The sequence below is a fragment of the Ictalurus furcatus genome, chromosome 1 (assembly GCF_023375685.1).
Source record: "Ictalurus furcatus strain D&B chromosome 1, Billie_1.0, whole genome shotgun sequence".
NCBI classification, from domain to species: Eukaryota; Metazoa; Chordata; class Actinopteri; order Siluriformes; family Ictaluridae; genus Ictalurus; species Ictalurus furcatus.
Genome location: NC_071255.1, coordinates 38,842,048 through 38,870,038, shown reverse-complemented (window position 1 = coordinate 38,870,038; position 27,991 = coordinate 38,842,048). Strand labels below are relative to the sequence as shown.

General features: G+C 40.7%; 1 protein-coding gene across 4 annotated transcripts in view; it reads left to right on the top strand.

Moving 5' to 3' along the window:
- si:ch211-234p6.5 (pleckstrin homology domain-containing family A member 4) overlaps positions 1–27,991 on the top strand; it is a 44,274-nt gene that overhangs the window by 1,682 nt on the left and 14,601 nt on the right. The window contains exons 1-9 of one of the 4 annotated variants that reach the window (XM_053638111.1): positions 295–1,041; positions 19,404–19,470; positions 19,584–19,679; positions 20,125–20,197; positions 26,612–26,712; positions 26,854–26,972; positions 27,122–27,277; positions 27,392–27,536; positions 27,761–27,805. In XM_053638111.1, coding sequence (XP_053494086.1) covers positions 19,405–19,470; positions 19,584–19,679; positions 20,125–20,197; positions 26,612–26,712; positions 26,854–26,972; positions 27,122–27,277; positions 27,392–27,536; positions 27,761–27,805 — 801 coding nt within the window. In that variant the 5' untranslated portion in view covers positions 295–1,041; position 19,404. Of the gene's footprint in view, positions 1–294; positions 1,042–5,719; positions 7,093–16,222; positions 16,326–19,403; positions 19,471–19,583; positions 19,680–20,124; positions 20,198–26,611; positions 26,713–26,853; positions 26,973–27,121; positions 27,278–27,391; positions 27,537–27,760; positions 27,806–27,991 lie in introns of those variants that run through there. The other 3 variants (XM_053638102.1, XM_053638109.1, XM_053638095.1) reach the window with 3 other exon arrangements.

Sequence of the window (27,991 nt, the reverse complement as noted above, 5' to 3'; positions counted from 1 at the left end):
GACATAATGTTTATGATGTGATATAGCTTATTCAGTGATGTTGAGGAAAAAGAATAACATCAGATTTGTGTTATATGGACACATAAATACACAACAGGGGCTGGGGTTCCATGTACACAGAGGTCTGACAGATCAAGAAGCGTACAGTACACAGCAATAAGGAAAAAGACAAAAACAGACAAACAAGCAAACAAAAAACAATAGGAGACAGTGTAGAATAATTTAAGGTATGGAAGCATTAAGATAGGATGAATATCTTGAGGTTTTGAAGATATGTGGATTTCTAGATATTTAATAGATGAGGCGGTGGGTTTGAACACAGCACCAGCACTCTAGTGCGGCTCAGACAGCAGTAGATTTTCTGATTTTGACCAGGTAATCAAGTAAACCAGACCCCTTGATGTTTTTGTTTTCTCTTATTGCTGCAGCGAGTGGCTCAGTAAATAATGAAAAAAGTAATGGTGACAATGGGCATACTTGTCTTGTTCCTCTGTGTAAGGTGAATGGTTTAGAGATATATCTGTTAGTTATTACTGAGGCTGTAGGTGAGTGATATAGTACTTTGAGTCAGTTTATGAAATATTGGCCAAGTCTGAAATCTCCTCAACCACCTCTAGTGTGTATCCTCCACCTGGATGATGTGATGGCAGACATAGTGCTCCAGAACTCCCACCACACACCAGTTATTAGTGGAGAGGAGAGAGTGATGTAGACAATACAGAGATGGAGATTGTTAGGGTATAGATAGAGAAGGGACAATGGGGGAGTTTGGGCAGTTCTTTATATGGGAAGGGGTTATACCCCTACTCTTTACCACAAGTGTCCTGGGATTTTTAATGACCACAGAGAGTCAGGACCTCCAACCTCCTGTTTTTACAGTATACTGTCCCCATCACTCTACTGGGGCAGACAGGCCACAGGGTGAGCGCCCCCTGCTGGCTTCATTAATACCACTTCCAGCAACAACCTTAGTTTTCCCCAGGAGGTCTCCCGTCCAGGTACTGACCAGGCTCAACGCTGCTTATCTTCAGTTAAAACCAGGTGAGTGCTGCAGGGTGATATGGCTCTGGCCCATAAGAAGTGCGTGTACATATGTTGGGTTAAGTTAAAGTTATTTCAGATATCATTTGCATAAGTAAAGGTATAAAAAAGTGACCGGAAATGTTCACTGCTGGATAACTGTCTGGTCCTGGAGATGTATTATTTGGCATGCTTTGCAAAGCTAGTTGGAGTATAGGCCTTTCAAGTGTATTTGATTGAGTTGTTCTGAGTTGTTGAAGGGTGATACCCCTCAGAAAAGTGTTGATTTCTGCTATTGAGGTGTAATGTTCAGGTTTATAAAGGTTTGAATAATAGGATCTAAAATTATTATTTATTTCCACGGGATCTTCTAAAAAGAAATTCTAGAAAAGAATTTCCGCAATGCGCTGAAGTAGGTTAGTGAGCAAAATGGCCTACACTAGAAGGTACAGATAGTAGTCTGCTACTTGCAGGACATTGGGGACTAGTGTATGAATAAAATTTGGAGAGCGTGCGAGTTTGGTGTTCTAGAATGTTTCAATGACATAACAATGTGGAGTTCTAAATCGTTACAAAGAAGCTGGTAGATTAGAATGAACCTGTCCCTCTGATCTCACACACTCTGTGCTAGAGGACTACAAAGTGTAAATGGCTCTACAGGAGTACCGTTTGGGGAGTAAAGATTACAGAGTAGGGATTTGGTATTAGGATGGAAGGTGTATGACACAGGGTTTAGGGAGTCAGGATTAGGAAGAAAGGATAAAAGATTGAAGAGTAAAGAATAGGGAGTAGAAAGTAGGGATTAGTGAGGACAGAGGAGGGTCGAGGGAGCAGCTTCATTAATCTGTTTTTATTCTGTGTACAAAGTTTTGCTGAACTGAATGGGAAAACATTCTTCAACACCCACACACTCCTACACCCGGCATGCCACTGAAAACACACACACACACACACACACACACACACACACACACACACAGTTTGTTTATAACATAAAAATGTGAGCATGTCTATGTTTACATGCAGAGGTTTTCAGCAGGTTGAATGAGCAGTTTATAATTTCAACCTAAACTCAGTGCTCTGTTATTAATCTAATGTAAATATTATGTACATATTTAAATATAAATGTTTAAATTTAGACATATTACCTCAGATTTTTTCACATTTCTTTATCCTTTAAACATAAGGATGTGTAATGACACTTTCTGAGCTGATTTACATAACATTTGTAACTCTATGAGTGTTTGCTATGTCAGAGTAACATAATGCTTATGATGGCGTAGCTGTGTAGAGTCTCCTGAGCTCGGCATGAAAACCTGCTGTATAACAGTGAAGTAGTGAATCATTACACTGTTAAAACCGAGTTATGTATATTTTCTCTGATATATAACTGAAGTATATTGTAGATTTATGCTTATAAGTTTTTCATTAATATCTGTGGGTTAGGGTTAATTCAGTTCCGTTTAATTTTATAAAATTTTATTATATAGGGCTTTTAATCTAAGGTACTTTATTGTCATCATATACAATAGAACGAAATCTAGTTTGGCAACTCAGACAGCAATAAGAGCATTTAAACATAACACTGTGACAGGAATTTAAATTAGGAAGTTAAACAAAAGAATTAAGAATAAATAAACAGTGCACACTGTAAATATATACAAAACTGCACATAAATGTGATGCCTTGATTATTGAAAAGTGTTCTGAGATGTATTTATTGCACATAGTATAAAGCCGTTAGCGATATATTGCCCACTGTATGACGTGACAAGTGACACTATGGTGCATGTAGCAGCAAAGCAACAAAGGGTAAGGGTAGTGTCAGATGGTCCTTAACAGCTGTAAAGGGCTGGGGAATTACTGGGATGATTTGGGAAGGGGGGGCTGCACTTCATTCTGTTTGTGTGTGAATTGATGGCCCTGTACCTCTTTCCAGATGGTAAGGGAGCAAACATTCTCTGCCCTGTGTGAACGGGGTCTTTGCTGATGTTGCTGGTCTTTGTTTGCAATTGGCTAGCATATAGAGTGTCCAGGTTCGAGAGCTCAGTGCCTGTGATGCGCTGTGCGGATTTAACTACTCGACAAGTCTTTGCGGTGCAGCTATCATACCACACAGTGATACTGTATGTGAGTATGCTCTACATGGTGCTATGGTAGAAATTTACAAGGAGCTGTGTAGGTAGTCTGGCCTGTTTGAGTTTCCGCAGGAAGAATAGCCTTTGTTGTGATTTCTTCACCAGGTGAGAGGTGTTGACAGACCATGTGAGATCATGTACACTCCAAGGAACCTGATGTCATTCACACTCTCCACTTCCTCTCCATTTATATGCAGATGGAGTTGGGTGGTCTTCCTCTATCTCCTTAAGTCTACAATGATCTCCTTGGTTCTTGTGGTGTTCAGGATCAAATTATTGTCCAATCACCATTGAATTAGATGTTGTACCTCCTCCCTGTAGGCTGTTTCCTCATTATCACATAGTCCCACTATGGTTGTGTCATCAACAAACTTTACTATGCAGTTGGAAGAATAGATTGATCCATGTCCAGGAATCATGATCAGAGTGCTGCGTCTAGGTCCAGGTCACTTAGATTGCATATGCGTTTGTTAGAATTGATAGAATTAAAGCAGAACTAAAATCAATGAATAGCATCCTTACATAATTGTTTGGCTGCTCTAAATGTGTTAAGGCTGTGTGAAGTGTAATTTCACACAGCCTTAACACATTTAGAGCAGCCAAACAATTAGACTCTAGACTCCAGATCCTTGGGGATGATGGTTTTGATGTGTGACAGAATAAGTTTCTCAAAGTACTTCATGATAATGGGGGTAAGGCAATTGGGTGGTAGTCATTGAGGCAATCCACCACAGATCTTTTGGGCACCAGAATGATAGTGGTGGACTTGAGACAGGTGTGAACCGTGGCAATCTGTAATGAGAGGTTGAAGATGTTTGAGAACCCACTAACTGGTCAGCACATATTCTGAGTGTGCGGTCAGGGACCCTGTCAGGTTCTGCAGCTCTGTGGATGTCAACCTTCCTCAGGGTGGCTCTCACTTGATGACGCTGTAAGGAGAGTGCTTGCTTGTCCTTTGTTGGTTAAGGGTGGGCTCCAACTCTGTTGCTTTGGTCATCAAAGCCAGCAAAAAATTATTCAGGAAACTGATTTGTGAGGGATTACCCTTGAAGTCAGTGATGGCTTTAATTTTCTTCCACGTGCTACGGGTGTTGCTGTTCTCAAAATGACCTTGGATGTGCTGTTTGTATTTGTGTCTCCCATCTTTTATCAATGGTCACAAAGCAGCTTTACAGAAACATGGGTATAAATTTTACATTTATAATTGTATCCCTTATGAGCCAGCCAGAGGTGGCAGTGAAGATGAAAAACTCTCTGAGGCCACATGACGAAGAAACCTTGAGAGGAACCAGACTCAAAAGAGAACTTATCCTCATCTGGGTGACATTGGATAGTACGATTATAAATAATTTCACTTCTATAATTGTATACTATATAGTCAAATAGGGCAAATTCTGTTCAATGATGGAGACTTGAGTGCAAACTATCATCAGCATTTGCAGTCCTATGGCTATCCAAGGAAGAACATCCACAACCATCTTTATGATTTCTAAGTGGTACCATCCACAGTAATCTCATAGTGATCTTTAGGCTGTCCATGTGGGGCCTTCAGCAGCAGCAGCGAGTGATTTTCAGGTGATGAAAACGCCAAACAGAAGTTGGACATGAGAATGGATCAGGCAGGTTCAGAATGCAGAAGGAGTAAGGATCACTGGTATTGCAGGAGTTGACAGAGAGAGAGAGAGATAAAGAGAGATGGAGAGAGGGAAGGGGAAGAGAGAAGTAACAGAGAATATTAGGTATGGTTATTGTCCTGTAATGGTTAAGGACAATGTACTTTGCATGAGTGAAAGCAGGGACACCTGCAAGACTAGCTAGGACAGCATAACTAAAAGGAGAGCCAGAAGATAATACAGACATGAGGGCTCCCTGGGACACAAGGTGGCCAGCCACTCCACCATCAACACACCTAAGTAAAGGTGTGAAAGCACCATTCAGTGCTTTATAGGTCAGTAGTAGTATTTTATAATCAATGTGAAATTTCACTGGGAGCCAATGCAGTGTGGATAAGATCGGGGTGATGTGGTCGTATCTTCTGGGTCTATTTAGGACTCTAGCAGCTGCATTCTGGACTAACTGGAGTTTGTTTATGTTCCTACTGGAACATCCAGACAGTAAGACTTTACAGTAATCTAGTCTAGAGGTGACGAAAGCATGAACTAATATTTCTGCATCATGTAGTGACAATATATTTCTTATCTTAGAAATATTTCTGAGATGAAAGAAGGCTATCCTAGTAATATTATCTACATGAGCATCAAATGATAGGCTGGAGTCAATAATCACTCCAAGGTCTTTTACTGCTGTACATGATGAAACAGAAAGTCCATCCAGAGTTACTGTGAGATCAGAAAGATTACTTCTAGCTACACATGGTCCTAGTACAAGTACTTCTGTCTTATCAGAATTAAGTAAAAGGAAGTTAGTTAGCATCCAACGTCTAATGTCCTTTACACATTCCTCAACTTTACTAAGCTGCTGTGTTTCCTCTGGCTTTACTGAAACATACAGCTGTGTATCATCAGCATAACAGTGGAAGCTAATTCCATGTTTACGAATAATTTGACCTAGAGGTAGCATATATAAAGTAAAAAGCAGTGGGCCTAAAACAGAACCTTGTGGAACACCAAAGTTTACCTCAGTATGCATAGAGAAGTCTTCATTTACATCCACGAACTGATAAAGATCGGTCAAATAAGACCTGAGCCAGGAGAGGACTGTTCCCTTAATGCCAACAACATTTTCTAATCTATCAAGGAGAATAGTATGATCTATAGTATCAAAAGCTGCACTAAGGTCAAGCAACACACATAAGGAGACACAACCCTGAAAAGAGGTTAGTAGTAGGTCATTTACAAACCCACAGATTTCATGGAAAGAAAAGGAAATCACATGCTGGTCACTGTATTGTCACTTTCATGACCATAGCAAGCCCTGAGACTCTGAATGGATATTTGGACCCAAGAGTACCATGAGTTCAAGCAGGTGTTCAGCAAAGCCAAAGCCAGTGGATTACCACCTCAATGCCCATATGATTGCACCATTGAGCTCCTGGCTGGAACCACACAACCTTGCAACCGCATATACCTCTTGTCAACAAAAGAAAACCAAGCCATAAATTAATATACAGTATCGAGGAGGCTCTGCAGCAGGAATATATCCATTCCTCAACCTCATCAACTTTTGACAGATTCTTCTGTGTGGAGAAAAAAGGGGCCCTCTGCCTCGTTTCATTCGTCCCGCTTCTTTGTTTCATTCTGTCTGCTTCCTCGTTTCCTTTGGCCCATTGCCTCATTTCATCTGGTCCACAAGAATTTGCAAAAAGTAATACGGAACTGGTCTATAGCATACTACTTAAAAGTTTCACACATCTACAATTCACAGCAGACCTGTAACATAGCAACCATCCCTGTTCCGCACACACCACTGTACAGTGCATGCAATTACAAACTCTGGAAATAATCTGAATATAATCAGCCTATCCGCTGCAGGTGATGTCAGACCCCGCTAAAGAAAATTATTGAACACTTTCTGACCAATCAGAATCCAGAATTGAACAGCGCTATAATTTAATAATGTTATAAATGTATAGTTTAACAATTTAACAATTTAACAGTATCACTGTGTGTGTGTGTGTGTGTGTGTGTGTGTGTGTGTGTGTGTGTGTGTTGGAGAGTGAGAGTGTGAGATTCTAGTTGAAATCGGAAGTTGAGAATTTGAGTGTGTCCATGTCATGTGTGTGTGTGTGTGTGTGTGTGTGTGTGTGTGTGTGAGTGAGAGAGAGAGAGTGCCTTCCCTAACATAGCACTCAGTCCTCTGACTCCACCCACATTCCCATGGTAACCACCTGTCACTTGTCACTCCAGTGTCTGTGTGTGTGTTTGTGTGTTCACAGGAATGGTTAAATGTGAGCACAGAGGAGCTTCTCCCAGCAGGTCAGAACTGAAACGTGTGTGTGTGTGTGTGTTATTCAGTGCCTTTCACGACTGTGTTAATTTGTTTATTTAAGTTTATGCCACTTTAGGGAACATTAGAGCACCTGTTGAAGGCAGGGCTGGACTGGCAACAAAAAGCAGCCCGGGAATTTGCTGTCAAGTGGCCCCAGTTTGATACACCTCATTCGAACTGACACAACATGTTTCTTGATCAATTAATTATTTACAATTATTAACAATGAACTATTTTAATTGATTATTTAACAAATCTATTTTAATTGCAGGGCTGGCTATCAAATATTATATGCTTTATAGGCTATAATGTGAAAACAATCTGATGAGTAGTCTAGAAGAAAATGATTACATTTACATGTCTATTTTACCCATTTACAGTCGAAGTTGATGATAATTTTTTAACACAGATTTAGCATAAACTTCTCCAAACATTTGTGCACTGAGTCAGACTAGTTAAAGCTTGGAAATGGTCAAACCTGCAGCACGGCAAGACTCTCCCAAAGGTAACAAAAACATTTTGGTCTTTAGTTAGTTAATTTAGCTAGTTCACAGCAAATAGCATGTAAGCATGACAAAGCACCTACTCCCTGCTCTCTCCACTTGGAGGCTTCTGCCTCATAACCACCTGAAGACTGCTTAAATAAAGCCCTTATTTTAGAATATTGTGCAGCATCAGCCAGCAAAGCCTTTTTCTTCTTTGGCATACCTTCTCTGCACTGCTGGCCATGGCTTTTCTCTTTCTATCCATGTTTTGGCAATGAGTGCTAGATACTTTCAACAAGTGCTAGATACTAACTGCCTAAGATAGTATACTTTCAGTTGTGATTCTTGTGGACATGGGTGAATATCAAGACCAGAAGATAAGCTACAGATTAGAGTCACCAGCATCACAATAGTTTGTCAAACATTTGCACATTCTCATCTTGTATAAACATAAACATTGTAAATGTTTAACTCATGGGTTCCCAAACTTTTTAGGCAAACTGCGTGAGGGTGGGTGTATATTTTCACACACTCCTGACCATGCATATGCAAGAATCCCTAGTGGTAGAAAAGTGTAATATCAGCTTATATATCACATGTTGTCTGTCATATCAGTATAATTGTGAGAGTAATTACTGATTTTGCGGCTCACAAGATGCAGACAGGTGACACAGACAGAATGTAAAGTAAAATCGTGCACATTTAAAGATTGATTGCCTTGTTTGAAGATTTGGCCCATGCAGCTTTGCGGAAAACTCTGTGCACAGAGTGAGGAGTGGATGATCAGTCCATTTCATTTGCCCAGTGCAGTTTTAGTGGATCTCTATTTTAGGGATTTTAGCTAGAAGTACATTTCAACAGAAATCGGAGATGGTCTTGGCATTCCAATGAACTACAGGTTAAATAATGACATCTTACTTTACCCCCATACACTTAAAATCTGGTTGTGCCACCTTTAGCAGAAATAACTGCAACAGAACTCTTCTGATAACTGGAGATCAGTCTTTCACTTACTTGTAGGACTAGGATTTACTCCTACACTTTAGATCGTTGTCTTGCTGCAAAATCCAGTTGTGCTTGAGTTTCAACTTATGGACTGAAGACCGGACATTCTCCTTTAGGATTTTTTGCTATAGAGCAGAATTCATGTTTTCCTCAATTACTGCAAGTTGCCCAGACCCTGAAGCAGCAGAGCATCTCCACACCATCACTCTTCCTCCACCATGCTTGACTGTAGGTATGATGATCTTTTTGTGGAATTCTGTGTTTGGTTTACGCCAGATGTAATGGAACTCCTGTCTTCCAAACAGGTCCACTTAAGACTCATCAGTCCACAGAATATTCTCCCAAAAGGTTTGAGGATCATCAAGGTGTGTTTTGGCAAAATTCAGACGAGCCTTAATGTTCTTCTGGGTTAGCAGTGGTTTTCACCTTGCCACTCTTCCATGGAGCCATTTTTGCGCAGTGTCTTTTTGATAGTGGAGTCATGAACATTGACCTTTATTGATGAGAGAGGCCTGTAGTTCCTTTGATGTTGTGCTTGACTCTTTTGTGACTTCCTGGATGAGTAGTTGCTGTGCTCTTGGAGGAATTTTGGAAGGTCAGACACTTCTGAGAAGATTCACTACTGTGCAGATGTTTTCCATTTGGAGATAACGGTTCTCACTGTGGTTCTTTGGAGTCCCGGAGCCTTTGAAATAGCTTTGTAACCCTTCCCAGACTGATGTATTTCAATCTCCTTCTTCCTCATAATTTCTGAAATTTCTTTCAACTTTGGTGTAGTGTGTTACTGGGTAGGATCTTTTAACCAACTTCATACTGCAGAAAAAGTCCTATAAAAAAAGTTCTATAAAAGTTCTAACCCTAACCCTAGTCCAGCTGAACCCCATTATCAATGCACTTTCATAGATTTGGGGACTTAGTAATTATGGGGGCAAATACATTTTCACACAGGCCCAGTTGGTATTGGATAAGCTTTTGCTTCAAAAAAGTTACCCAAATAACAATAAATAATATTATCATTTAAAAACTGTATTTTGTGTTTACTCAGGTTACCTTTGTTTTATCTTTTTGTTTTGTTTTAATTTCTGAAAAAAATTAGTACAAGATTAGTACACAAAACAGAATACTTTTTCACAGCACTATAAATTGTTTATTTATTTATTAGAATAACTACTCATAAAAGTGCCAAATAAACTATTTTTGTTTTATTTTACTTCAAGCAACAGTATAGGAACAGATAAGTATAGAAGTAAATTAAAGTTTTAGAGACAAGGTTCACAATGACCTTTTCTTGTATCTATAATGTAGGAGAAGTTATTTCTAGCAGAAGTCCGTAAATAGGTACTTTATTTAAACACACACAAAAATACAAAAATAGATGAAAAATATCCTTTTCACTTCCTAAAACCAGTGTTCTTAAGCACCTGATAACTAAGGCTCCAGTTTCACTTGTGAAATCTTACACGTCTTAAAACACAATTTTCAAGCCTAATGGTCCAACAGTAAGATAACTGTAACTCTTTCTCTTGCCTACGTACTTTTCCTTGCATTTTCCCCAGAACATATACACACATATACATATATACAGTATCTCACAAAAGTGAGTACACCCCTCACATTTTTGTAAATATTTGATTATATCTTTTCATGTAACAACACTGAAGAAATGACACTTTGCTACAATGTAAAGTAGTGAGTGTACAGCTTGTGTAACAGTGTAAATTTGATGTCTCCTCAACACACAGCCATTAATTTCTAAACCGCTGGCAACAAAAGTGAGTACACCCCTAAGTGAAAATGTCCAAATTGGGCCCAAAGTGTGAATATTTTGTGTGGCCACCATTATTTTCCAGCACTGCCTTAACCCTCTTGGGCATGGAGTTCACCAGAGCTTCACAGGTTGCAAAGGACAAGCGGAAGTGGATGTGTTCGCCTCTGAGGAGACAACACACTGCCCACTGTGGTTCGCCCTCACTCCTCCCGTACCATTGGGGCTGAATGCCATGGTGCACACGTGGCCGAGGTCACGTCTGTATGCTTTTCCCCCGATTGCTCTGCTCCCACAAGTTCTAGCGAGAGTTCGCCAAGACCGTCTACGTCTGCTGCTAGTAGCACCTTATTGGCCAGCTCGAATATGGTTCTCGGAGATAATTTCCCTGCTCGACGGTACTCCTTGGGAGATTCCCATCCACAGGGATCTACTGTCTCAAGCCGGAGGGTTGATTTACCACCCTCGGCCAGAACTATGGAAACTGTGGGTCTGGCTCCTGAGGGGCACCAGCTCATAGGTTCTGGTCTCACAACCGAGGTTGCAGAGACCATGTTAAACACTAGAGCACCATCCACAAGGAAATTGTATGCGCTCAAGTGGCGACTTTTTGTCTTGTGGTGTGAGGAATGTCAGCTAGACCCAGTGAACTGTGCAACAGCTACAGTCCTGGAGTTCTTACAAGAACGTTTCTCAGCCGGGTTGGCTCCTTCTACAATCTGGGTTACGTGGCCGCTGTTTCAGCCAGCCATGCCCCGGTTGATGGAGCCTCTGTGGGGCAACATCCTCTAACTTCGAGGTTCATGCGTGGTGTCAGATGGCTGAGGCCCATCTGCAGGCCGCGCATACCTTCCTGGGACCTTTCTGTGGTCCTGGAAGGTCTGTCAGTGGCCTCATTTGAGCCCTTAGAATCAGCCTCTGAGAAGCTTCTGACTCTAAAGGTAGCTCTTCTTCTGGCCCTGACATCTCTCAAGCGAGTGGGAGGTCTACAAGCTCTCTCTGTTGCCCCTTCCTGCCTTGACTTTGCCCCTGGATTAGCCAAGGCCTTCCTGTATCCTAGGCCGGATTATATTCCTAAAGTGCCTACATCGGCTGCCCACCCTTTGGTGTTGCAGGCTTTCTGCCCTCCTCCATTCCTCACACCGGAACAAGAGAGGATGCACCTGCTGTGTCCAGTAAGGGCTCTCTGTACTTACGTCCACCGCTCCGGCCAGTGGCGTAAGTCGGCGCAGCTGCTAGTCTGCTTTGGCGGCAACAGTAAAGGTGATGCTGTGTCAAAGCAGCACATCTCTAATTGGATAGTGGAAGCAATCTCTATGGCTTACGAGGCGCAGGGACCCTTGGGCTTGGGTTTTTTTGAACAGGCCGTACCCTCGGTATGACGGAGTGGGTATTCCCATTCCCATACTGTTATGCTAAATGCAACGTCAAGGTTCCCTTTGAAAGGGAACGTCGGGGTTACGAATGTAACCCTGTTCCCTGAGAATGGAACGAGACATTGCATAGCTCTGTCATACCAGGGCAGGCCTGTGAATTGCGTCTTTGCTTCAGATAATAGAGGCTGGCGGTGTGGTTCACAGGTGCCATATATTTATCATGTGACGCGCTTAATTGCCACGTCACCTGATCATGGCAGGCCTATAAGTAGAGGCATGATTTTACACAAGCTTCAGATACCGGTCATGTGCGCAAGGCATTTCCCATACTGTTATGCTAAATGCAACGTCTCGTTCCATTCTCAGGGAACAGGGTTACATGCGTAACCCCGACGTTTTTCTCCCATAGACAGGTCTCTGGTCTTCATGTACTTTAATTCTTTTTCACAACAAATGCAGTCTTCACAGGCAACTCAGGCCACTCAGGGGCTCAAACCAAGAGTCAGTCATTAAGAGCCATTAATTATTTAAACATTCAATCTAACAGGGCACACCTGGGTAACAAGAAACACCTAATAGTCACATGTTCCACTTTTTTGATCACTTGAATAAATGGGTGGGTTCAAACAAATGGTGCCATGTCCACTGCTGTTCACTCTGCTGTCTCATGACTGTGCAGCAATGCAGAACTCCAATTACATCATCAAGTTTGCCGATGAAACGACTGTGGTGGGTCTCATCAGCAAGAATGACGAGTCAGCATACAGAGAGGAGGTGCAGCAGCTAACGGACTGGTGCAGAGCCAACAACCTGTCTCTGAACGTGAACAAAACAAAAGAGATGGTTGTTGACTTCAGGAGAGCACAGAGCAACCACTCTCTATTGAACATCGATGGCTCCTCCATGGAGATCGTCAAGATGAACTTAATTCTTTGGTGTTCACCCAGTGGAGAACCTCACCTTGTCCTTGTCCTTCAACTTCAGCTCCATAGCCAAGAAAGACCAGCAGCGCCTCTACTGTCTGAGAAGGCTGAAAAAAGCCCTTCTCCCATCTCCCATCCTCACCACGTTCTACAGAAGAACCACTGAGCAGCTGCATTACTGTCTGGTTTGGAAATTGCACAGTATCGGATCACAAGACCCTGAAGCAGATATTGAGGACAGCTGAAAAGATCATCAGTGTCTCTCTTCCCTCCATCATAGACATTTACACCACATGCTACATCCGCAAATCCACCAGCATTGTGGATGACCTCACACACCCCTCACACACAAACTCTTCATCGTCCTGGAAACAATACATCACACCACCCTTGTGTAACTGCCAAAGGAGGAGGTGTTGTAGTTAATTATATCCATATGCTAAGCATAAAACTAAAATCTGGACATGAATTTGACATTTATTTTATATTTTCCACTTCATAATAAAATGAAATACGTAGTCACACAACTAAGTCTACCGAGTCGATTCCTCTAATTATTATTTACAGACCCCAGGGCCATATTCTGAATTCCTTGGTGAATTTGCGGATTTTTATCTCAAACCTGGTTGTTTCTCTAGACAAAGCTTTAATTGTTGGTGACTTTAATATTCATTTTGAGAACCCGGAAGACCCTCTGAGAAAAGCAGATGTGTTCATTCTAGATTCAGTAGGGGTCAATCAGAATGTAATCGGACCCACTCATAATGGTGGTCACACTCTTTATCTAGTACTGACAGTCAGAATAAACGTATAAAATATAGTCACATTTCCGCAGTCTGAAGCTATCTCAGATTATTATCAAATCTCGTTTAAAATGTGTCTTAGTCATAAAATATGCACTTTGTCATGCTACCCTGCCAAATATACATTCATGTCAGCTACTGTACATAGTTTTAACGAAAATCTCTGAGTTATCAGCCTTGATTGGATCACTGTCTGACCTCACAGAACTTGATAAGGCGGCTGAATACTTTGAGTCAATAATCCACTACACTCTAGATAAGCAAGAATTAGCAAGAATTCAAAGAAAAACATTGGAGAGGAAAAAAAAACTAGCTCCTTGGTACAACAATCACACACGCACCTTAAAACAGACCACTCAAAAATTAGAACATCAATGGCATCAAACTAAATTGGTAGTATTTCAAACAGCATGGAAGGAGAGCATTCTTAGCTACAGAAGGGCTCTTAGTGCTGCTTGATCAACTTTCTCCAGGAATAAGACCACAATGAAGGATGCACACCACCAGTATGTAGTAGCAATGACTATATGACTTTTTTTCAATGGAAACAATATAAAATATCAGGCAAAAAATTCAGACTATTACTTAAAGTCAACAATTTGATAACTCATGATGTAGATGACAATATAACCACATCAGATCAGTGATTAGAAAGTTTCACAAACTAGTTTCACTAATTTCCTCATCACAATCATCACCTTGTGTACTAGACACCTTACTTACATGTTTCTTCAAACAGATACTACCAGAATCAATCGAACTTCTTCTACAAATAACCAATTCTTCCCTTAGCACTGGCTATGTACCTAAATCATTTAAACTAATTATAATGAGTCTTTACTGATCACATATACTGTACATATGTGAAATTCTTTTCTTTGCATATCCCAGCATGTTATGAAGTTGGGGTCAGAGTGCAGGGTCAGCCATGACACACCTGGAGCAGAGAGGGTTAAGGGCCTTGCTCAAGGGCCCAACAGTGGCAGCTTGGCAGTGCTGGGGCTTGAACCCCGAGCTTCTGATCATTAACCCAGCGCCTTAACCACCAAGCCACCACTTTCCACCAGCTATTTACTACTAGCAGTTATCAAACCCCTGATTAAAAAAACCTGACCTCGACCCCTGTCAGAGACAGTGCTGGTTAAAGTATCAAATGACCTACTACTTACCTCTGATCAGGGTTGTGTCTCCTTGTTTGTGTTGCTTGACCTTAGTGCAGCTTTTGATACTATAGATCATACTATTCTCCTTGATATATTAGAAAATGTTGTTGGCATTAAGGGAACAGTCCTCTCCTGTCTCAGGTCTTATTAGACCGATTGTTATCAGTTCGTAGATGTAAATGGAGACTTCTCTATGCATACTGAGGTAAAGTTTGGTGTTCCACAAGGATCTGGTTTAGGCCCACTACTTTTTACTTTCATTTCAGAAATATTTCTAAGATAAGAAATATAATGTCACTACACAAGGCAGAAATATTAGTTCATGCTTTCGTCACTTCTAGACTAGATTACTGTTACGCCTTACTGTCTGGATGTTCCAGTAGGAGCATAAACAAACTCCAGTTAGTCCAGAATGCAGCTGCTAGAGTCCTTTCTAGAACCAGAAGATATGACCACATCACCCCGATCTTATCCACACTGCATTGGCTTGTAGGTCCTTATCACTCAAGAATAGTTGTATGTTTCTTTAAGTAATCATGCTCATACAATTGCTTAGATATTAATATTCAAGGCTTTAGTTATTAGTAATCTAACTAACACTAATCACATTATTATTAATTACTTTTAATAGTATCAATTGCCTTAAATAAATTATTATAAATAACTATAAATTAAGAACAATAACAGACACTTACATATAAAGTTATCTGAAGGTTTGGTGTTCTTACTTAGTAGCTTGCTTTCAGCTTTGATCTGAGCTACACCAAAAACTGCAATTGGTTCAACAGAATAACATTTACTGGACATAAGTTAGCAAACACAAATTACAAGAAAAATGGTAGTGGATGTTTTGAATGAGTAGATTTGTTTGTTTGTGTGTTGGAATGCGAGTGTGCGCATTGCATTGGTATGTTACCATGCATGAACAAAGGGCATACTCACACTTGGTTCGAGAACAAAGTGAGTGTTAAGATGTCTGTGTGTCCACACACACAGAAGGAGGTTTCCATGCCACGCCCGTGGGTCAGAAGAAATTTATCGTCTTTTATGCAACGTTATTAGGAGAACTTTGCCATTTACATAGCTGTACGTGGTACATATATACTCATGCAATATACCGTTCGAAAGCTAAGAATCCTGTGATTCGACTGATATAAACTGTTTAAAGATATAATCACAACAGCAGCTACAATCAGCATCTTTGTCAGACCACCAGCATACAAACAAAGGAACAAAGGAGCCAACTCACCTATGAAGCCAGATAGCACGCCACTGAATCATAACATCCTGACAAAAACAGTCTTGTTACACTGCCAAAGGTCCAAACAATTCAATTATATAAAAATATTTAGTCCAAAGCAAATTTTATATCAATAAATCCACAAGAACTGCTGGTGCTTCGTTCCAAATCATCTCAGAAGACCTCATTGTTCTCCATATCTACACAGTGCATGAGTGAACACATCTAAATGCCAGAGCTCATAATGACCCCTGGGCTGAGACCTACTGAATGACACCTCATTTGAACCAATAGGAGATTCCATGTACTGCCTTCAAAATTCAATGATAGTCTGTGCTTCAGCAAGCTCATTCCCCTTTTCCTACATGAACAGAGCGAGCTGTGTAATGGCACCTGTGGAGATGACTGGACCAATGTGTAGCCAGTGAACTGCTGAAAAGAATGACATCTTGCTTCACGGGTGTGTTCCAGCACTTCAACTTAAGTCCCTGTGTAAATCTCAAGAGTGCATAAAAGTGCACAAAGGTTTATTTGGTATTGTTATAAAGTTTGAACTCAGACTAGGAACGGCTTCATGCTGTGGTCCAGTTGTGTTTACCAGCTAATAGCTCCTACCTGTAGACATCTCCAGGCCTCTGTATGCAAAAATAATAAATAAATAAATAAATAAATCAGGCAGAAAAAAACCTTTCTGTTTCAGTGTGTTCAAACCTCTATTACTCAATACCAGTAGCACTTACAGTGATTCTGACTTCTGGGAACAAAACGTCAGAGTGTCCCCTTTCAAAAAAAAAAAAAAAAAACATTCATGCACTCCAAATGGTTCAAGAACAGCTTTAATTTTACTTTGGGTATGCCTTGGATAGGCGTTTCAGACTAATTTTACTGAAACTTGTTATGTGTTTATAAGGAGCTCTAGCTCCAATTAATTGATCCCATTTTTCAAACGAGATTAAGAGATAGGTTAAGAGCAGTGTGATGTGCTTATTATGTTATCTACAAAATCACTACAGAGTTAAAATAACACTGCTCAAGGACAAACATTATTGTCTCTGAGTGTGATAAACTAAACTTAAGGCAGAGATCCAACAGAAAACTAGTGGTGTTTGTCACATCGCGGGACCTAAGGGAGTAGAGTACGGAAGCAGGTGCAGGTAAAGACGTATTTATTTAAGGGCAGGCAGACAAATCCAGTCGTAATCCAAAAACTTAGTTAAGACAGGCAAAGGGTCGGGCGATTGGCAAACAGGCATAAACGGGGAAAAGAAGGAATCAGAGTCGTGGTCACAGAAAACAGGGTCACAACACAAAACAAGAAATTTGAACTCGAACTATGAACTGGGAGCGGAAAAACCAGCGTGGACTAAATTAACTATAGTTTAACCTAACTAAATTTATCAAGGAGCATAACATAGACAACGCATAAAACTATATTATCTGTTAGATTTAAATAATCTCAGATTATGTCCTTCAGTCCTCTGTCAGCCTTACAGCCTTTTATTTCTTTTAACTCTTAGTTCTGTGCTATGAGCAAGAAAGTGTGATTTACCACAAAGCGTTCAGGCGCCTGGAGAGTCTAAATGAACACACACTGACACAATGCTGTTCACAGAGACATCCAGTTTATTTAGTCTAAAACAGTATTTATACACATTGATAACAGCATTGCGTAGTAGGCGGGTTTCTGCTTGTGCAGGTGCTAGAGAGATTTAGACAAAACACACAGCACACTACGAAAATAAGTCTTTTCAAGATATAGAAAATACATGTGTCAGCTATAATAAAGGATGGCAGTTGATCAGCTTATTCAAAGAGGTAATTAAATGAATACATTCATCACAGGTATTTGATAGCAGTTCATAATATAAGAGAAGTACATTATATAAGAGAATTTCCTTTCATTAACTATTTCTAATACTCCGCATTGTGTACTGGGAGGCGCACGGTATATATAGCAAACAAAATCAGAATTGAGTGCTGACAGCTGAAAACACTGAAGACACATCCTCGAACCACAACCAACGACAGAACAGGGAGGAGACAGAACAGAAACAAAACAAATGCACGTGTCCACAGTAAACAATGTCATGGTTGTCAAAAATCGAAGAGCATGCACTCGCTGAGCACTCGTGCACGTAGCTCCAAGCGCGCTGCCAGAAGGGGAGATCGTGACAGTGTTAGTATAAGATTGTATACAAATGAGCTCACAAAGATGCGAGTGAAGAAAGAGAAACTAAGATCAAAGAGGCACTTTATATAGACCTAATGGGTTTTATATAGATATCATAAGGAACATCATACAATAAGGTTGGATTCAGGTTACCAAATAATAAAGCACTTTAACATTTACATTAACATTTATGGCATTTGGCAGATGCTCTTATACAGAGCAACTTACATTTATCTCATTCATACAGCTGAGCAGTTAAAGGTTAAGGGCCTTGCTGAAGGTCCCAGCAGTAGCAACCTGCGGTGTTGGGATTTGATGACATGACCTTCTGATCAGAAGTTCAACATCTTAACCACTGAGCTGCTCTGAGATGAATTGCGATCTGAGGAATGATTCATCCTGACGGGATTCTTGTGAATCTATGTGTGGAGATCTTGATTTGAAGTGCACTGAAGGCTCTGGACACTTAGTGAGTTGCTCGCAACCCCCTTCTGGAAGCATTTGGTGGGTTAAACAAGTAGATGAAAATAAAGTAATAAGAAAGGAAAGATGACCGCTTTTTGGTTGAGTGTAATATAATCATACTGCTTATAGGGCCCAAGTGCACACAAATACCATTGGCTTTTCCGCCAAAAAAAGTGTTTCTGGAGATGTCTCTTTTCATTCATTCACGAAGGTGCTGGACCTGAGTGAGTAATAGAAAGAGAGAAACTGTCCCTTGGGGGGCTTTTATCCCAGGGGGTCTCAGTTAGAATCACTTTCCCCTTTGTTCCCATAAGATGCAGGAATGGTGGTGCCTATTATGGTTGGTGGCAGATTAGGTACCTACAGGCTCCCAGTAAAATTTCACATTGATGATAAAATACTATTATTGACCTATAAAGCACTGAATGGTCTCGTGCCACAGAACCTGAACGAACTTTTGGTCTTTTAAAAAATACCTTTTTGGTCTCGCCATGCCTACTTCCGTCAAAAGGTGCAGGCTATTTGTTGGTACCTGGAATAGCAAAGGCTACAGAAGGGGGAAAAGCTTTCTCTTATAGAGCCCCACAGTTATGGAACAGTCTTCCAATTAGTGTTCGGGACTCAGACACAGTCTCAGTGTTTAAGTCTAGGCTTAAAACGTATTTGTTTACTCAAGCTTTTTGTGAATAGTTTTTTTCTTAGGTAAAGGAGCAGATCTAGAGGCTGCCTTTTAGTTATGATGTCATAGCTAGTCTTGCTGGAGTCCCTGCTTTCACTCTGGACACAATGTACATATTCTTAAATCATTACAGGGCAAGAGCTCATTTAATAATTTGTGTTTTCTCTCTCTCTTCCTCCTCCGTCTGTCTGTATGTCTGTCTGTATGTATGTGTCTATCTGCAGGATGATGGAACAGGACAGAGTGAGTCAAGCCTCCAGCGTGGTTACAGTTTCATCAACCAGAGACAAGGTGTGTTCATCAAACACACACACACACACACACACATGTGTCTATCTGTCCTAATGAGAACAAAACAGAAAAACTGTGTGTGTGTGTGTGTGTGTGTGTGTGTGTGTGTGTAGGTTGACAAGAAACTGCAATCGTTCTGTAAAAGGTCTCGCTCAGTGCAGCGAGATCCGAACTGTGCAGTAGTAATCAGAGGCTGGCTTTATAAAAGAGTGAGTACAAATATTGTTATTATTATTATTATTATTATTATTATTATTATTATTATTATTATTATTCACCTCTAAAGTAAATCCCATCAAAAACCTAATCACAGTTCTAAATCAATGCTCATGACCCGATGCCCCAATGATCAAATTACTGTATGTACATTAAATCATTTTAAAGGTCACTATATCCACATTTCCACATGAAAGATATAAATTTAAGGTAAAAGATTGGTACCGTTTTTCTGAGAGTGTACAACATTACAGTTTTTGACAATGCGCATAAATACCAGTGTTCATATTTGTGCTACAGTACACTAAGCTACACTGTAAAAGTGCAAAAGATTCCTCCTCATGGCTGCTTCACAAAACTCTTTTCCACCCTGCAGTATAAAGTCTCTGTCTTGATGCTGAGACAAGCCCTGGTGTCTCTCTCTTTCTCTCTCTCTAGGACAGTACAGGGCTGAAGCTGTGGAAGAGGAGATGGTTTGTTTTGTCTAACTACTGTCTCTTTTACTATAAAGGTAAGTCCATTCATTCATTCATTTTACTTTTACTTTTCTTGGTGTGTTGCAGTGGCAACAGGTCAGTTCAGACTTCTGTATCTCTAGCCACAGATCCCAGCCACTCCTGGGGATCCCCAGACGTTCCCCAGCCATCTGTAGGATATATAATCTCCAACAGGTCTTTTCTCTGTCCCAGGGTCTCTGTTCAGTGGGACATCTCTGATACTGCTCTACAGGGATCTGACTAGGGGGTGCCATTGTAAGGTGCCTTAACCCCCTTAACTGGGACTATTCAGAGGCTCTGCATCTCTACACCAAGGCTCTTCTGGATTGTTGAGCTCCTCACCGTATCATGGAGATTAAGCCCAGAAAACCTATTATTAGTACCCCCAGCTCATGACCATTAGGTGACATTGATTGACCAGTAAACAGAGAGCTACATTCACAAAGTGAATTCCTGATTCATCACAAAGACTGGTACAGAAACTGTAACATATTTCTGACTCAGTCCATTTGTCAATCTCACCCTCTCTTTCACCATCACTTATGGTAAGATCCCAAAATTCTTAAACTCCTCCACCAGTGGCAAGGTCTCTCCCTCTTTTCTCCCCTCACTCTTTTCTTGGAGAAAACCACGGTCTCACATTTGGAGGTGCTAATTTTCTTCCCAGTCACTTCGCACTCAACAGCAAAATGTTCAAGAGTATGTTGGATATCAAGTTGGTACCTTAAGAACATCATCATCTGCAAATAACAGGGATGTTACCTCTGGCCCCCCATGCTGTATCTTGATATACTGTCCCCAATAAATGTTGAGGCACTCAATCACAGGCTTTCTCCAAATCCACTTGTAGACTGTATAAGCGTACCCCAAAGTTGGACTCCAAAACACCAGAGATTTCTGCCACTTCCTCCTTACAGGCGGATATGTTCCCTGGGTTAAGGAGGCCATCACAGTTCCCCTTCCATTGCTCAACATAATCCACAGTAGAGGTCAACACACATTCTTCCTTAACAGAGCGTTTGCATGGTCTCACTTCCCACTCCTCTCCAAACTCATCACATGCCCAGGTTTTCACTTCTGCAACTGCTTTTGCCACAGCCATTGTGGCTCTCCTATACCTCTCAGTTGTAAACATTTCTCTGAAGGCCTTCTTCTTGATGGCTTCCCTTACCACTTGTGTCCTGCATGTCCTTGGGTTACCACCATATGGGACACCAACAACCTTCTGGCCACAGCTTTTTGCAGTTGCTTATATGATCAATGTCTTGAATTCAGACTTAGAGTTCCAGACTCCACTCAGTACATGGGAGTCCTTTCAGAGCTGGGAGTTAAATTAGTCTCTCACAGAAACTTCAACTAAATGCTCCCAAGTATCGCAGTAGGTTCTGGTTTACCAGGTAAATATGTCCAAAGCTAGCAGCCAAGTGGTGATCAAATGACAATTCTGTCCATTTTCTCAACTGAGCATGTAAAACCTCAAGTCTAATGCCCTCAAGTCAACTACACTTAGGAGCAACCTTGTGTTCAAACAATGTTTGGAGTCCTTGGCTTCCAAAGAAGTATAATAAACTTTCATCACTTGGGATCAGATCCAGGAGGGACTTTCTCCCAGTCATTTACATTTACATTTATGCAGATGTTCATTTATAAACTCTATTGGGGTGATTAGTAGGTTACAGTTAGAAGTTGGTTGGATCATGGATTGCATGAATGCAGTTGTGAAGCAAGAAGGACGATTGGTTCTCCATGGTTACCCCAGGTTTTCATGCAGTGAAATATGCTGCGATCTGGAAGTTACCCAGGGTGATCACAAGATCTTGATGTGGGAGGCAACTCCAAGGATGTACAGCATGTACAAGTGTGTGTCACTTTGGAGCCAGACTGGTTAGAATATTGAAGACTATTCTGGGTGTGATAGAGAGACAGCTGAATTGTAGACAGCACATTTTTAGAAATGTCTTTTTTTATTTTAGAAAGAAAAGTGAGTAGTGATGCTGGGCAGTAGTTGATGATATCTGAGGTAGTGGGTTTCTTCAGGATGGGAATAACCCTTGCTGTCGAGCATGCAGTCAGTACATTAATAGATGTTATGTAGTCATAGAAGAGAATAGATAAAAGGGAGGAGATCTTGTGAGATGGCCCAGAGCATTGTGAAAAGGGTGGGGTCCAGATGGCAGGTGGTGGGATTTCAGGACAAGATGATCTTGAGGATCTCTTCTTTGAATAGAAGAGAAAAAATGTTTCAAAGAAAGAGGAGGGGAATCCTGAATATTTTGTGTTGGAATAAGGGTAAGAGTGAAGGACTGGCACATTTGTACCAATTGTCTGATCAAAAAAAGGTGGCACAGTCATCAAAAAGTGAAGAAAAGGTGAACTTGACGATCATGTACAGAGGCTTCCAGCTCGTTCTTGTAGAAGGGTTATATCACATCTGATGAGAATTTGGACAGAAGAGAGGGGAATGAATGAACATCAGTATCATCAGAAAAGTGTTGGTGCCTAATTCAAGTGGTAAAAAGGGTCTGGAAGGTTTGATATGGTAGTTTTGGTGAGAGTAGTATGAATAGTTGCTAACAGGCAGGATTGGAAGAGTGAGGGTGGATACTAAGTGATAATCTGAGATGTGGAGCAGGGTAAAATTGATGTTTATAGCTGGGAAGGGTTGATGAAGACCAGCTCCAGGCTTTTGTAAAATTGATGTTTATAGCTGGGAAGGGTTGATGAAGACCAGCTCCAAGGCTTTTGTAAAATTGATGTTTATAGCTGGGAAGGGTTGATGAAGACCAGCTCCAGGCTCACTCCAAGTATCTTTATCTTTCCCAAAATTAGCATTGTGATGTCTTCCAGGAGCACTATTCAGTCAGTAAGAAGTTCACTTTTGAGCACCTGCTCAGAGTATGAATACTCTGAACTGCTATTTGGTGCATACACACAAACAACAGTCAGAGATTTCCTTCCTCAGGAAGTTTTCCTTCCTGAACAACCCTCTTGTTCATGAATAAAATCTGTGAGGCCCTCAGCCTATGCCCGGTGATTATCACCACACGTGCCTCCTATGGGAGTTCAATAGTTGAAGAGAGTGGATGTATGGTTGACTACATGTTGTCCAGATCTCTCACACTTACTCTCTTTCCCTGCCAAAGACAGTTTTCATTCCAAGGGTCTAGTCCATCTAAGACTGTTCATTACATGCCTGCCCCTGGCTGGCACTACACCTGACCAACACTTTTCATCTTGTAGCCCACAAGATTGCTCCATTTTGCCTGATGATCATCATTACATGATGATGAAGATGAAGCCTTTGTCACATACATTACAGTCCAGTGAAATTATTTTTTTTTTCCACATATCCAAAATTGTTAGGAAGCTGGGGTCAAAGTGCAAGGACAGCCATGATACAGCACCCCTGGAGCAGATAGGGTAAATGGCCTTGCTCAACAGCCCGACAATGGCAGCACGCCAATGCTGGGGCTTTAACCCCCACTCTTCAGATCAGTAACCCAGAGCTTTAACCTCTGATCCACCACTGCCCTCGATGATGCTGCCATTTATCTATCTATCTTATGTTTGTGGCCTAGACACCAGATGTGTGCCTGTTGCCTGGCTGCAAGGGTGTGTCCCCATAGCCCTCTGGGCGAGTACACCAAGCCTTCCCCCACCCCTCCCCACTGTGATTTTCTCCCTAATTTAGTCTTGGCCAATTCCCGCCCAACAGCCAGGTCTCCCCTATCAACCAGGGAGGATGAAGGTTAACACATGCTTCCACTGAGACATATGAAGCCAACTAACTGGATCTTTTTATACTGCTGCCCATGTATGAATCACAGGGCAGTATAACACATTCAGAGGAAAGTGCTAGCTGCCCTCTTCTGCATGTATAACCACACAGATACCCACTATTGGCTAGCATCGCCCTGATTGACAGAGGAGAGAGAGTATTTGCCTACCATCCAGAGACTTTGGCCATGTTTCTCTCTTGGACTGCAGGCCACATTGACCTTTAAAGCTTTTATTTTTAGATAAACTCTTAGCTGCATCATGATCCTAACTGCACAAAACTATGCTAACATATGTCATATTTCCAGGGTCCTGCTTTACATTCTGTGCTATTTATGTCTCCTAACTGTGCCATGCACAGTGGTGTATAAGCTGACAAACAAGAATGCCTGTTTCATTAAAACATCTAGTAGATATCTGTACAACATTGAAAATATAATGTTTTGGGGAGACGTTGCATACACATCAGCAACAATATCTACCCCATAAGAAACTTAGTTCTTTTCCCAAAGTCCATTTTCAGGGCTGAACCTAGTCACTGTCACAATTAATTTCTTTCAAAATATTGTCCAAAGTAAATCTTTTTTGAGTTTTTGATTGCATATTCAATATAAAAATCAGGTTATTATTTGATAATCTCTTTACTCCGATATGCACAGAGCAGCAGTGAGACATCATCGTTTCATATAGTCATATGTACATGTATGTGTATATTTATGTTATGTATATATGTATGTGTGTATATATATATATATATATATATATATATATATATATAAAGTACACTCTCCTACAATTCAATGTTTTAAGTTATCAGGGCCTATATACTTCAATACACAAACACATAACCTCAAGTGACAACAAAAACACACAACAGACTTCAGTATGGAGTCATTTTTTCCCCAAAAGTAAACCACACTTTAGAAACCAGATGGGAACAAATAAGTACAGCTGGGAAGGGTTATAAGGCTGTCTGTAGAACGGTGAATTTGAAATTCACCTTTCTACAGTGAGAACGATTTATTATTTTTTCGTCTTATCTTATTTATTTATTTTTACAAATGGAGATCCTTTAAGGCAGTTGCCAATCTTCCCAGGAGTCGGTGTCCCAGCAGATCCAGTCCAAGGTACAGTCCAGACTGTTTAATGCTTAGAGATAGAAAGAAAAACCCCAGAGCTACTAGGCCTCTGCAAGCACATTAAATGGTTATGTTCATGATGCCCAAATCAGAAAAAGACTGAACGAGTATGGCTTTCATGGAAGTGTGGCTTCGAAGAAACCTTTCTCTCCAAAAAGAATGCAGGGCACAACTCAGGTTTGCAAATTTGCATCTGAATAAACCACAAATGTTCTGGAACTATATCCTTTAAACCGATGAGACCAATGTGGAGAAGTTTGGTTATCATACACAGCACCATGTTTGGTAAAAACCAAACAAAGCATATCACCACATATACCTCATACCAGACAACGATGAGACAACGATTCTACTTTATACCAGAATATTCTTCAGGAAAATGTGAGACCATCTGTCCAGCAGCTTAAGCTGGCTGAAATTGTGTCATGTAACAACGATCCCAATCACACCAGCAAATCAACATCTGAATGGCTAAAAAAGAAATATATCAAGGTGTTGGAATGACCAAATCAAAGTCCAGACCTCAACCCCATTGAGATGCTGCAGTGAGATCTTAAGAGAGCTGTGCATAAACAAATCTCCTCAAATATTAATGAACTGAAGCAGTGTTGTAAAGAAGAGTCGGCTAGAATTCCTCCAAAACGATGTGAGAGACTGATGAACCCCTACAGAAAACATGTACTTCAAGTTATTGTTGCTAGGTGGTTCTACATGTAACTGATTTATAGGGTGTACTTATTTTTCCCAAATAGTTTCTGAATGTTGGTTTACTTTTTGGGAAAAAAATGACTCCATATTGACACCTGTTTTTATTTATTTATTTTATTTTAAAAGGTTTTCTGTCAAGTGGTACTGAGATAGACCTTCACTGTAAAAATGTCGGAGTAATAAGTTTCATTTTGGGTATGTCATTCAGACGGAAAAAAATACCCTTAAATTGCAAGGGGTTAAAGTTTATGATTAACAAAGGCTATGATGCTCACACTCAAGCTCCTTTTAACTTGGCACTGCTTAACATTATACAGTAAATCTATAATCGCACTATCTGGTGTCATTCAGATGGGGTTAGGTTCCCTTTTGAGTCTGGTTCCTTTTAAGATTTCTTTCTTGTCATATCAGGGAGTTTTTCCTTGCCACAGTCTCCTCTGGCTTGCTCAGTATGGATATTTTAATTTAAAAATTTTATCTATATATGGATTTCTGTAAAGCAGCTGTGTAATAATGTCCATTTCAAAAGCACTATGTAAATAAAAGTGAATTTATTCACTATTATTAATCTGATTGTCTTAATTGGAGCCTATTAGAATTGCATGGTATTGAAAAAATAGTGTCAGAGACTGCAGTGATTAAAGCAGGAAGATGTGTCTGATTTAGATAATCTGATAATCCTGATCCCACTGTGTGCGGCAGAAATCAGATCACAGACTAAAAACGTTTTAACAATGATAAAGCAGACAAAACCAGAGCAGGTGCTAATACTGTCTCACTCTCCTGTCTTTCTCTCTCTCTCAGACAGTAGGGAGGAATGTGTGTTAGGAAGTCTTCCTCTCCCCAGCTATAAGATTTTCTTCTGCTCTCCAAGAGAGTGTAAGAACAGGAAGTATGCGTTTAAGGTGTGTATTTGTGTGTATCTGTGTGTGTGTGTGTGTGTGTGTGTGTGTGAATAAATCTGGACAGAATTTTGGAAAAAATTACGTTGCAATTTGCAAAAAAGGTGTGTGTGTGTGTGTGTGTGTGTCTGCAAATGTGTGTAGGTGGTTCATCAGGGAATGCGTTCATATTTGCTCAGTGCTGATACTCAGGAGGACATGCTGGGTTGGGTCAGAGCTCTCAGCCAGTCAGCATGCATGGAGACTGATGACCTCATTAACAGGTGCACCAATCACTGACCTTTAATCAGACAAATTATAACAGTTAAAGCTAATACAGAAATATAGAGATTTTTTTTGAAAATTAAAAGCAAATGTAAACAGACGCACCAAATTTAGGTTAAATATTTTAAAATATATATATTTATTGTAGACGCTGCTCCAGCTATCACGACTTCTCTCAGATAGGGGGCAGCACTGAGTCAGTGAACCCCCTGCATGTGTACAGGACCCACAGCAAACCATCTCATTGTACTTTGGGGAGCGTGGACATGGCGGATCACAGAGGCAGACAAAGAGCTACATACAGGTGACACATTTACAGATGATGTACTTTACCCTGTGTTTCATTTCACTTTCTCACAGCTCTCTCTCTCTCTCTCTCTCTCTCTCTCTCTCTCTCTCTCTCTCTCTCTCTCTGTAGTTCTGATACTCGAACCCGGTCTCTGAGTTTGGACCGCACAGGTGAAGATCACATCCTATGTCAGGGGTCAGTTCCATCGACCCCCAGAAGTCATTATGAGTCACGACCTCGCAGCCCACTGGGCAGAGTTGACCTACGACCTCAGGTAAGTACACCTGCACACATTAACCCTGCCCTTAAACAGGTAGACTAGCCAGGGGACACATGATGAAGCTCCCTGTCTCTCACCCTCTGTATTTACCTCTTAATCTGTCTCTGTGTCTGCAAGGCTGTGTGTATGTTTAAGATTCTCTGTGTATGTGTGTGTGTGTGTGTGTGTGTGTGTGTGTGAATTAGACTACATTCTGTATTTCTTTCCTTTTCTCTTAGGTTTATTCCACACACTACTCACCTGTACATAAAGCAGAAAGCAAGGTATACACTATACACAAACTACACACACATACACACTGTACACACTACACATACTACACAGAGACAAACTATACATACTACACACATGCTTTATACACTATACACACACTACACACATTATACACACTATGCACACCACACACACTAATTTCATTATACGCACATTAGAAACATACTATATACACT